General features: G+C 38.5%; 1 protein-coding gene across 1 annotated transcript; it reads left to right on the top strand.

The window, feature by feature from the left end:
- The first annotated feature begins 227 nt into the window (after positions 1 to 227).
- LOC105047712 (hypersensitive-induced response protein 1) lies at positions 228 to 8,621 on the top strand. The gene is made up of 6 exons (XM_010926758.4): positions 228 to 473; positions 2,682 to 2,877; positions 4,416 to 4,536; positions 5,951 to 6,042; positions 6,118 to 6,214; positions 7,916 to 8,621. Exons 2-6 carry the CDS (start codon positions 2,689 to 2,691, stop codon positions 8,275 to 8,277), a joined length of 861 nt encoding a protein of 286 aa, XP_010925060.1. The 5' UTR covers positions 228 to 473; positions 2,682 to 2,688; the 3' UTR covers positions 8,278 to 8,621.
- The last annotated feature ends 2,876 nt before the right edge of the window (positions 8,622 to 11,497 follow it).

The raw sequence follows: 11,497 nt of genomic DNA on the forward strand, positions 1-11,497 counted from the left end.
ATATAAGATATATATAATATAATTATTCTAATCAATAATTTTTCTCATGCATTATTTTTAAGTAGAGGGATTATTGTCCGGACCACATCTAGGTAGATCAGCACACATCTCAAAGTACGTACACCGCGTGGCTAACATGTAATTGAATATAAAGATTACGCGTGTTATGGATTTGAGTGGTCTATCTGGACGTGGACCAGGCGATAATTTCTCTTTAAGCGGCTGTTATGCTTACTGTGGATGGCCACGTAGGGTAATGCAGGAAATAATTTTCCAAAACCAAGGGCGACTAAACCGGAGGAGCGTTTTACCAAAAATGAAAAACGGGGGGTCCAAAGCATTTGCCAAACCATCAGTACCGTTGCTCCTCTGGTGATGATCTCCTTAGACGACGACGACGACTCGATAAAACCACGCCTCGCTCTCTTTCTCTTCGGCTCCACCAGGATTCTTCTTCGCGTCCGGCTCCCGAGGTAAAGCGAATCTTTCTTGGTTTCTGTTCTGTTTTTTTGCGGATGTTTAGAATTCTTGCATCGTTTTCGTCGATTCTTGTTGTTCCTTGTGTTCTCCTGGCGAGAATTTGATGCGTGGGGACTCTGATTGCTTTGCATCTGGAGGGCTTTACTTTCTGGGGTTGTCTATTTAATTGGAAAATCGGAGATTAGGGTTTAGAGAAAGGTCTCGTTGACTTGATAGGTAAGGAAATGAATCGGTCCTGATTGCTGGTTGGTGATGTGATTTCTTGATCTTTCTTGTTTCTTTTACCCGGAGAGAATTTCCCAAAATTTCCACGAACTTTCTGCAATTCTTGGCTTGATTTTGGTTTATCCTTTTAGAATGGCTGGAAAACGTTCAGCAAAAGAAGAAATGAGTGGATAATTGTTCTAGGTATTAGGATAATGCTTATCCCATGTTCTACCGACCAAACAATTAATGTAGCCTTGCCCGTATTAGGTCCTGGGAGTTGAAAATTCTCCCGAAGCAGTTAGCATATTTATTCGGTTGGAATTAAATCAAGAAATAATGTTGCTGGGATGAATATTTATATATTCATACATACATACATACATACATGTTTTACTGGTCCAGGTCTTAAGAGATAAAGATTAGTACATTCATAGCACCAGGTATAGTATAGTGGCTTGCTGATTGGCGGGCTGCATGCATACATACATACATACATACATACATACTTTACTGGTCCAGGTCTTAAGAGATAAAGATTAGTACGTTCATAGCACCAGGTATAGAATAGTGGCTTGCTGATTGGCGGGCTGCTTGTTGACTTTTCGAGGATTGCTGGATTAATCGTTGTGTCTTTACCATTTTGTTATTCACACACGTTATCTATAATACCCTGTTCCAAGATTGCATTCTTGCAGGTGTTTTGAAGATAATATTCTGATTCCAGAGGGATGTTTTGATATTCATAACTGTTCTCCAAATCAGTTGCTTGTGATGCTGTTTTGTCTAGAGGCTTATGACTTAAAACCTGCTGTGCTGTGCAAAGGGACTTTGTGTTGCGTTTGGTCTGCGAAAAAGCAGGATTGCAAGTGGTATATTTATTCCGATAAAGCTTTATATTCCTGGAATGGCTATTGCAAGGGGAGGCTGGAATAACTCTATTCGTGGAATATTCCTGCTGCCCCATCTTCGTGGACAAAACACACCTCAGAAATTTTAGCCAAACACGAGTTACTTGGAGAATAATTCCAAAAAGAATGAGTATTCCTATTTCCCGAGCCAAAAACAGCCTTTGAGTTTCTTAAATGAAAAGATATTGGTGGTTGAGGTATTTGATGATCATAAAACAATGATTTCTGTATTTATAAAACAGTCTCTCTCTCTCTCTCTCTGCCTGTCTCTCTTTTAGTGAATTAGATTTCCTGTTTAGCTGTTGCTAGTTTCTTAATATGAATGTGTAACCTTGATTATCAACAATACTGTTAAATTATTTTCTAATCTAACATTTATAGGCTGGCATATATTGGTTTTTAAAACTTCACATGGATTATATGTATCTTTTTCCTTCACACTATATTGAGTGGTGGATGAAGGATATTGGTTTTTATGATGTGGAGATGAACATCTTGTATCTAGTAGATAACCTCTGTGAAATATGGCTGCAAGTGATATCTATTTTTCTTTTCACTACCATAGGAGCATGGCTTCACCAAACTAATTCGAGGATTTTGGTATATGAGTATCAATTGCAACCAGTTGTGTCACTCTATTATATGATCTTTATTTTGCTGTGCTATCCTACTATTACAAACAAACTGTGTCATTATAGAATATGTAGATTCCTAGAAATTTGAACCACAAGTGCTAAGTTCTCAATAACATAATGCTTTATGATTTAAAATATCTGCTTGTTCTAAGAGTTAAGTAATGTTATATATGCATCAATGCTTATTAGATAGATTGCACCTGCTAGAAAATATATGTGCAATTTGTAAACAGGCTATCATGTTTGGTGGCTCTCAAGTTATCATTATATTGATTGAGCATACCTGCTTTTAAATTTGAACAAGAAAGAAGCTTGCAGTGACTGTTGATGTAGTCTTAATAGGAATAATTGGCAACAAGCTTCCTTTGCTGTCTCCATTTACATGAACTAGGTTTGGTAGTGTGGTTATGTCTTAATCAGTTTTTGTCCTTTCTTTTTTACTGTTATGCAGTTAAGAAATGGGGCAGGCTTTATGTTGCTTACAAGTTGAGCAGTCAACTGTAGCTATCAAAGAAACTTTTGGTAGGTTCACTGATGTGCTTGATCCCGGATGCCACTTCTTGCCATGGTGTCTAGGGCAGCAGATTGCTGGCTATCTCTCATTGCGTGTGCAGCAACTTGATGTTCGTTGTGAAACAAAGACAAAGGTGTGTTTCATAGCTGCCATCTTTTTGTATTAAAAAAATACACACATGCGTTCTTATAGATCATCATCATCAATAGTGTCATCACGGTGATCAGTATAGTTGCATTATGTTCTGGAAAGAAATGTAGTCAAATTAAAATATTTTTTGCATCAATGCCTGGCAAAGCTTTGATATTTTGTTTAGTATTATAGAGTCTGTTCTATGTTTGATAATCAGATCAGTGTTATCAGAGGCATGCCTAAGATGCAAGGCACACCAAGGCACTACCTTGGTGCCCTGCCTACTGCAAGTTGAGGTGAGTTTTGTTAGGTGCTAAAATGGCATGCTGTTTGTGTGCCTCGTGGTGAAGTCTAGGATGAAAAAAAAGGGTGAGCCTTTTTTATCATGCTTTGCTGTCTGTGATTGTGACTATCTTGTCCCATGTTTCTGGAGGCCAAAGAAGCATGTTGTCTATTTTAGTACAATGATACTGCTTCTTCCTCTTCTTCTTTAACTTTTGAGTTAGATAATCAATGTTTGCTCACTTTTTTACCTTTTTCTAATGACCGGGAAGCCCTAGCCATCCCTGGTGGGGATTTTCTACCTTGTGCCCACCTTATCCATCTAGGCCACAGCTCAGGCCCTCGAGTAGATCGAGCTAGAGCTTGTGGACCCCACCTTTTTTGTTTTTTTTAAATATCGGAGGCCAAAACCAGGGTTGATGCCACTTGGATTGAACCGCTGACCTCTTGCTCAAGGGACAAGAGGTAATACCATCCAAGCAAGTGCTCAATGGTTACTTGTTGGTAATTTGATGTTGTTGTACTTCTTATTTGATGGTAAATATTATGTTTTAGTTGGTTACTAGACATTATATTTGAGTATGTAATATTTGACATGCCATGTTGTTTATGTGTTTGTAAATCTGAAGTCTGATGCATTTTACATTTTTACAGGTGTTGATAAATTGATGATTCATTGGTAATGTGTTTAATATTGTGCATTGATTATTATTTATATATATAGCCTCACTTCATCAAGGTGCATGCCTAGCTTTGTGCCTTGCACCTTGGCTCTTATAGACCTTGTCACCTTGGTGCACCTTTAGTCTTTGATGACTTTGGATCATGTGTGTCAAAATCCAAGTCCTACCTGTAACTTTATTTTATATGCCTGTAACCTGTATTCTACTTAAAGGACAACCATTTTTTCTCAAAAAAAGGCCAACTTTAAATGGAGACTATGAGTGGTTTATACTTAATATTTCCACTTTTAATGGATAGTTTTTTTCAAAATTGAAGTTTGAAGACAAGAGGATGCTAAATACAGATTAAATGTCTTGCTGGAATTAAATTAGATTCGAAGCATGAATTGTACTCTATTAAACAAATAGCTGCTGATCGGATTTCACATTACTTTTTTTAAAAAATTTTCTTGTCATATTAGTTTGTTATTCCTGTATCCTGGTCATCTTTTTGGTTCCATTAGTATTGCAGATGCAGTAAGTATAATGGGTCTATTGAATTTATTGTCTTATGTGTATGTTCTTGGTGTTTCAGGATAATGTGTTTGTTACTGTTGTTGCATCTATACAATACCGTGCTCTTGCTGATAAGGCATCTGATGCTTTCTATAGACTTAGCAACACAAGGGAACAGATTCAATCCTATGTTTTTGATGGTATGATCGCAGTACTTAAACTTTTATTGCAGCAAACTTTTTTTTTTACAATATTGAATGCTGTCTCATTCCTCTTGTTGTTTTTTATTTTTTTTGTATCTTTTTGTAGTTAATATCTCGTGCATAGGCTAGGAAGTAAACTATGCTTGATTTTTTCTTTCCTTTATATGTCCAAATTATCTTCTTTAATTATGGTTAGCAATCATAGAAACATTTATCTCTTTAGATGATTTTGCTTATCCATGCATTTACTTACATCTGGATACTAGACAGTGTATGACAATGTGCCCTATGTTGATAGTCATGATTACTATTTATTTTGGATGTATAGATCCCATAGACCCCATCCACCTTAATCTTTTATCCAATAACTAGGAATTATCTGAGGCAACATAGACCTTACATGTGAATGCACTCATATGCATGCAGAAAGCACTCATACATGAAACCTATCTTGTACTACTATAATCCCAAAATCTGAACTTCTGATTTCATTCAGAATGAGAAGTTATGCTTTTCTCTTAATTATAGGACCTTGGCATTTTGATTTATGAAGTCTGCTAACTCTACTGTGGATTCAAGTTAGCTGGATGTTGCTTCGTTCCAGCCGATCAGTCCCACATACTTGTTTTTTTTTTTTTTGGTTTTGCTCTCTCTCTCTCACAGCCAGCCAGTTCCATCCACCTTTGTCATATGATAATGGAATAAAAATAAAGTTGGTTAAAAATCTCTTTCCTTACTGTTTCAATCTAATTTTATCTAGTTTTTGTTAAAGTGGAACATCTGTTATTGAAAAGTGCATAAGCTTATGGAGTCCAATCAAAAAGTTGATGTAAATCCAAATATCTATAACATGATAAGCCATACATATAGAAGAAGTATGAGATTGAAGGGGATATGGCATGCTAGTTTTCTTGAGAATGTGAATTATGCATTTCTAAAACCTGCTTTGCTCTGGTTTCACAATTTGGTTTCCTGAGAAACTTCTGTCAAATTGGTGAAAATGTTTCCTAGTATCTGTTTCCACAAATCTCTCATGAAGTCATAAATCATATTTTTTTTTTTTTTACTTCACATTTAATAAAGTTTTGTATTCGTTTGGAATGAGATAAATCCATATTGAATCTTTTATTTTTAATTTTTCCCTTTTTTTACTGTCTGAATTGCCGTGTAAACAGTTGAGGCAAGTTATGTAATGGATACTTATCATTGATTGCAGACTCCTTTAGGCACTGCTACTATAGTTTTTTTTGTTAGTTTCCTTGTTAACTAGTCATGATGTTTGGCTAGATGACAGTTTGACCATGATGAAACTGATTTTATGGGTCATAATAGAGTAGTTTATTAAAATTTCTATGATGAAAATATAATCCACAAATAGTAGATTACTTATAAATGTTTTCCTTGCTGATAGTCATCAGGGCGAGTGTTCCAAAGCTGAACTTAGATGATGTATTCGAACAGAAGAATGATATTGCGAAAGCTGTGGAAGATGAACTTGAAAAGGTAATCAATCTGTTCATTCATTATTATATTTCACTTGGACAAATTGGTGAAACGACCTCACCTTTTGTGATATAGGCAATGTCAATGTATGGATATGAGATAGTTCAAACACTCATTGTGGATATTGAGCCTGACGAGCATGTTAAGAGGGCAATGAACGAGATCAATGCAGGCAAGCTTATTTCATTGCTTGGTGCTCAAAATTCTCAACATTTGTGGTCTTGATATTAATTGATGATCTTTGCCCTCCCATTGGAGTGATCTTCTTTTTGAAAGTGACTTTTCGTTGTGACTCAATGCATGGTTGGTCTTTCTTTAGCATGCATAATCCATTTTTATTTTGAAATGTGAACACTCCACTTATGTTGCCTGTTAATAATTGCACATGCATGCACATTATGTTTTTTTTTTTTGCATGGGATTTCATCATGTGAACTTGGAATAATTTTCAAGGCAATGCTTTAGCATGTTTTGCTATATCCTGAATGTGGGGTTGTGGTAGCATCCCAATTGGTTATTTGTCTTTAGTTTTGGATATGTGAAATGCTTGTGCGAGCAAGAGACAGGATAGGTGCTAATCTGCTACAGGCATAAGGTTGTACAACTGAGAGGGGGATTGAATTGACAGATTTGAATGCCTCTTGTGCAGCCTAACATATGATGGATTTGGTTGTAACGTGATCATGTACGTGGGAATTGATTAATGGATATGAAGGAAAGTTAAAGGGTCACATGCATGGACACACGCTGGGTCCAATGCTCTTTGGATCATTGGATATTCTAATGCAACAATGGTGCATATAGGTGTGCAATCAAGTTGAGCTGTAGAGGCTCGAGTTCAACTTGATTCAATTACTCGGGCTCAAAACTCGACTTGAGATTGATTGAACTCAAATATCAATCGAGCCATACTCGAGCTCGAATTTGAGCCTTGGTCATAATGAAAAAAATATAGTTAAAAGTTAGGAGTTAGGCTAGATTTAAAAATATAAATATTACATTTTAAAATATAAAATTAGTAATATATATTATAAATAAAATATAAAGTTATTATATATATATATATATATATATATATATATATATATGATCAAGTGAGATGAGTATTCTGCTATTTGAGTTTGATTCGAAAAACTGCTCAAGCTACTCGAACTTGACTCAAGCTTAGTAATAGTTGAGTCGAGTGGAGCTCGAGCAGCTCGCAAGTTGCTCGGCTCATTTTCACCCCTAGCTGCATATATCATATTAATATGTATTAGTGCTGCGCATTGATGCCCATTCGCATGTGATGTGCACAAGAACATGTGTTTTATGTGTCTTAGCATATGATGGGGGTCTGGCACCGCAACAATAATATTGCTTGGAGAAATGGGAGACCTCACCCATACCCTTGTGATGTGCAGGCAGACGTGCATCAAGCATTTCAGTTCATGATGTGCGACTTGCACTGCATGGAACCATGAAAATTCCATGAGCAGTGGACCTATCCTACCTTTGATGGCTGTATTCTAAACATTTCTTTTTGTGCCTTGAATGGGTGGAGGTCAGCTATCTGATAATTTTTTTTTTAATCCAGAAATTATTTCTCCTTTTTTGAAAATTTTGTGGTTTTTTATTAGCTATAAATTATGATGTCTTGGACTCGCATTATTTGAAGATCTGCTAGCATCTGTATATGCATGGTGTAAATATTCTGGATCCTTGCTGTCAATCTTAACTACTGTTGTAGTGGAACCAGATGCTTTGAGCCCATATTTGATGCTTTGCTTTTGTAACTGCGAAGGTGTAAAAGGATTTACAATTTTATTAAACTATTATTGCTAGATGTTATCATGGATTTTTCTTAATTATACACTATCAATGGTTGCAACAGCTGCCAGGCTGAGGGTGGCAGCAAATGAAAAGGCTGAAGCTGAGAAAATACTGCAGATCAAGCGTGCTGAAGGAGATGCAGAATCCAAGTACTTAGCGGGGCTTGGTATAGCACGCCAACGCCAGGCCATTGTGGATGGGCTGAGGGACAGCGTGCTTGCCTTCTCTGTAAATGTACCTGGGACCACAGCCAAGGATGTCATGGATATGGTGCTGGTGACACAGTACTTTGACACCATGAAAGAGATTGGAGCATCCTCAAAGGCCTCTTCTGTGTTCATCCCTCATGGGCCTGGGGCTGTGAGGGACATTGCTGCACAAATAAGGGATGGCCTCCTCCAAGCTAGCACCACTCAGCAGTAGGACCAAATGGAGGCTAGTTTCGTGGGGATGGATTAGCAGTTTAAAACGGTTGATTGTTTCTTTTCTTCTAAAGTGCTTTAATTTGGTGCCGGTATTTGGAAGATGAAGCAGAATACAAAACATAAGGTGTGATATATATTCTTTTTATTGTTTTGTGCATCTCGTGAGCATGTTGTACGTGATTTGCTGAACTAGCTATTTTCATGATACTGTTTATGAGTGCATGGTTAAGGCAGCAATGATGGAGATGACTGTTATTATTATTGTAATTTCTTATGTTTTGAACTTGTTTGGTTGCTGTTGTTTGTTGATTTTGCTGAAGCTAATAAATTCCTTTGATGTTATTTAAAGGTTGTAATGGTGATTGCAGACTTCCTCCTGACCGTTGCTTGTTGGATTCATTTTACTGTGGGTCTGTTCTGATTGGACAAATTGAAGCAGCCTCGTTATAGGAAAATATCGAATGGGAACCATTGTCCAGATGTAGAATGACTGTTATGATGAGAATACTCATCTTGTCTAAAGATGACGTAATAGGAGTCTTCTGAAAGTCTGAAACAGTTATTGCAACCTTTTTGATGTTTGTATCCTGCACGACCAATTGGGTTGCGAGCATAATGATGTCACCCCTTCCTCGTATTCAGTCTGACACGTTCTCTATATATTGCCGGTAGAGGTTAGTGCAACTGGGTGGAGATGGTCGCAGGATAGGATAATTTCAGATTGGAAGTCATTAGCGCAAGTGGTTCGGTCTGTTTCAGCAGAGCTCCGGGCGTCTAAGACTTGTCCGCCACACCCACGATCGGAGGGGGAGGGGATAAAAAGAAGTGCAAGAAGAAAAACATGCCAGTTGAGGGGCTGATAGACATGATTTTTTCCCCTGGTAAAGCCAAATACATAAATTAGAGGGAAGGGCAATAAAGAATAATAAAAATTTAAAAATGAAAATGATGGATCAAGTCAAGAATGGTCATAGTTCAAGATCATCATCACATTTTGGGGATGTTTGATTGGGATAATTAAGATCTGAAATGGGAATCAAAATGGATGACTCTCATTTCAAATATTTGATTTGGAAAAATTTCATTTCGATTTTTATTCTAGAGAGGAATGAGAATGATTCATTTTTTTTCTTTAGTTGAATCCGGCCTCACTTCAATAGAGTTAAAATCTCATTCCACTAGAATGAGATTTTAAAAAAAAACTCATTGGGCATGGGACGTGGGGTGCGAGCGTCGTGGCTAGAGGAGGAAATAAAAGAAGAAGAGCTTAGAGAGGAGGTTGGAGGGGATATCGTTGATGACAATAGAGGGGCGGCAGCGGACGAAGCGGCGGAGCTGAGCGATGGAGAGTTGGCACGGCAGCGGAGGAAGTCAAGGACGGCATCGGGCTTCGTCGGAGAGGTGGGATCGAAAGCGGAGAGGAGGCACCGGCATCGGATGTGAGGAAAGAAGATGGAGGAGCCTCGGACCACCAGGAGGTTTAGAAGGATGGTGGTGGCTCGGAAGAGGCACGGGCCGTCCGAGGAGAAGGGGGCAGCATGGGGGAGTCGCAGATCACCAAAGATTCAGGGGAGGGGGGGGGTAAGGCGTTGCTTCTGCAGGGGTGGGGGAGGCACGGAGAAGCGGAGGTGGCGCAGGGGGCCGAGGGGTGGTGGCGGCGGCTCCGAGGAGTGGCGGGCCATGGGTGGAGGTTGGGGGGGTGCAGAGAAGCAGAGGAGGCACGAGGAGGACTGGGATGTGGCACGGAGAAGACTCGGAGGGCCAGGGGGAAGGGGTGGGGGGCAGAGCAGAGGAGTCGCGGTTCGCACCGGCGGAGATGGGAGGTTGGGCACGACGATGCCATGGGAAGAGGGAGGAAGATGGAAGGAAAAAAAATAAATAAATCTCTCCTTACCTCTTTATATAATAATAATAATAATAATAATAAATAAATAAATAAATAAATAAAATAAATAAATTATTAGTTTTAAAAAATAGTATTTTTGATTTCGATTTTTTAAATGAATCAAATAACAACAATTGAAATCAACCATTCTGATTCAGATTTCGGACACGAATCAAATACTTCAAAAAATTAGATCATTTTAATTTTGATTTCAATCAATTTTGATTTCGATTCTTATTTTGATTTCGATCGTAAATCAAATATCCTAAAGCAATGTCTCGGAGTCGGTCTCAAGCATTCATCGGGGGTGCATTAGCCCTAAACTGGGGGTGCATTAGCCCTAAACTGGACCTTCCTACGGCCATAAACAGCGTAGCGAGTCTTGGAAAATTATTTAAGATCGGCGGGCTTCGTTTTTTCATTTTTTTCCGCTGAATATCCGTATGTCCTGGCAATTGAATAATGTGATGGTGGAGATGTTCGCGCCACGTGTCCCTCCCGTCTTTGTCCTCCTACTCCTACCTCCCGTCACTCCCGCGGCGCCTTCGCCGAAGTCGGCGTCTGGGTCAGCTCCGCTGTCCGCTTTAGCTGTTAGCACAGGTGCTGGACCGGACAGATTCGCTGGCATGTGTTTGGTTACCTGTTAGTTGCGTGATGACTAACTACTTTTACAAATCCTCTGCAACTTTCGTTGTATATATTATTCTTATCAATAAAGAACTGGTGGCTGCTTTTCCAGCCTCCTTTCAACCATCAAAAAAAAAGATGACTAAAGCAAGCGCCAGCCAACTGTTCGATTGATGGAATTGGGTTATTCTGGTTCGCATTCTTGTGCTTCGGTTCACTGTTTGTGTTGCATTGCTATGTATAATTTTGGAGCTTTGACGATCATTGGAGCAAACCTTGGATTTCGCCGGGTTTTAGTTGATTTCCTCCTGGTTTTTTCCTGGTATTGGCCGAGCAATGATTTTGCCTTGCGCTGGTGCTTATGCATGATGTTATGATGAATTTTAATTAAGTTTTTCCGTTACATATTGTAGATTAAGATTTTCACGAAAATGGAGGTATGAATCGTAATATTTTAACTTGCTTGCACTTTCTTTTGTAGATTCTTTGCCTTTATCACGTACGATGCATTTATTACTTTTACTTTTAACGTAAATATATGTAAATAAATAGTAATGCTAAATGAAGGATTTGAATTTTTAATGTGTACTTGATAGCCGCACGGAAAAATAGAAATGGACGGTCAGAACGCGGGGAGAGACGGTGAGAATATATGCAGCTTGGGAAACAGGGATTGAAAAAAAAGGCACACCTGACGCATGATCAT

The sequence above is a fragment of the Elaeis guineensis genome, chromosome 6 (genome assembly GCF_000442705.2).
Source record: "Elaeis guineensis isolate ETL-2024a chromosome 6, EG11, whole genome shotgun sequence".
In the NCBI taxonomy this organism is placed as follows: Eukaryota; Viridiplantae; Streptophyta; class Magnoliopsida; order Arecales; family Arecaceae; genus Elaeis; species Elaeis guineensis.

What these genes read in the sequence shown, in the direction of transcription:
- LOC105047712 (XM_010926758.4), top strand. Translation starts at nt 2,689, where the DNA reads ATGGGGCAGGCTTTATGTTGCTTACAAGTTGAGCAGTCAACTGTAGCT. An exon ending in GTTGTGAAACAAAGACAAAG is followed by an intron (nt 2,878 to 4,415) that starts GTGTGTTTCATA and finishes TTGGTGTTTCAG; the next exon opens with GATAATGTGTTTGTTACTGT. An exon ending in AATGAACGAGATCAATGCAG is followed by an intron (nt 6,215 to 7,915) that starts GCAAGCTTATTT and finishes TGGTTGCAACAG; the next exon opens with CTGCCAGGCTGAGGGTGGCA.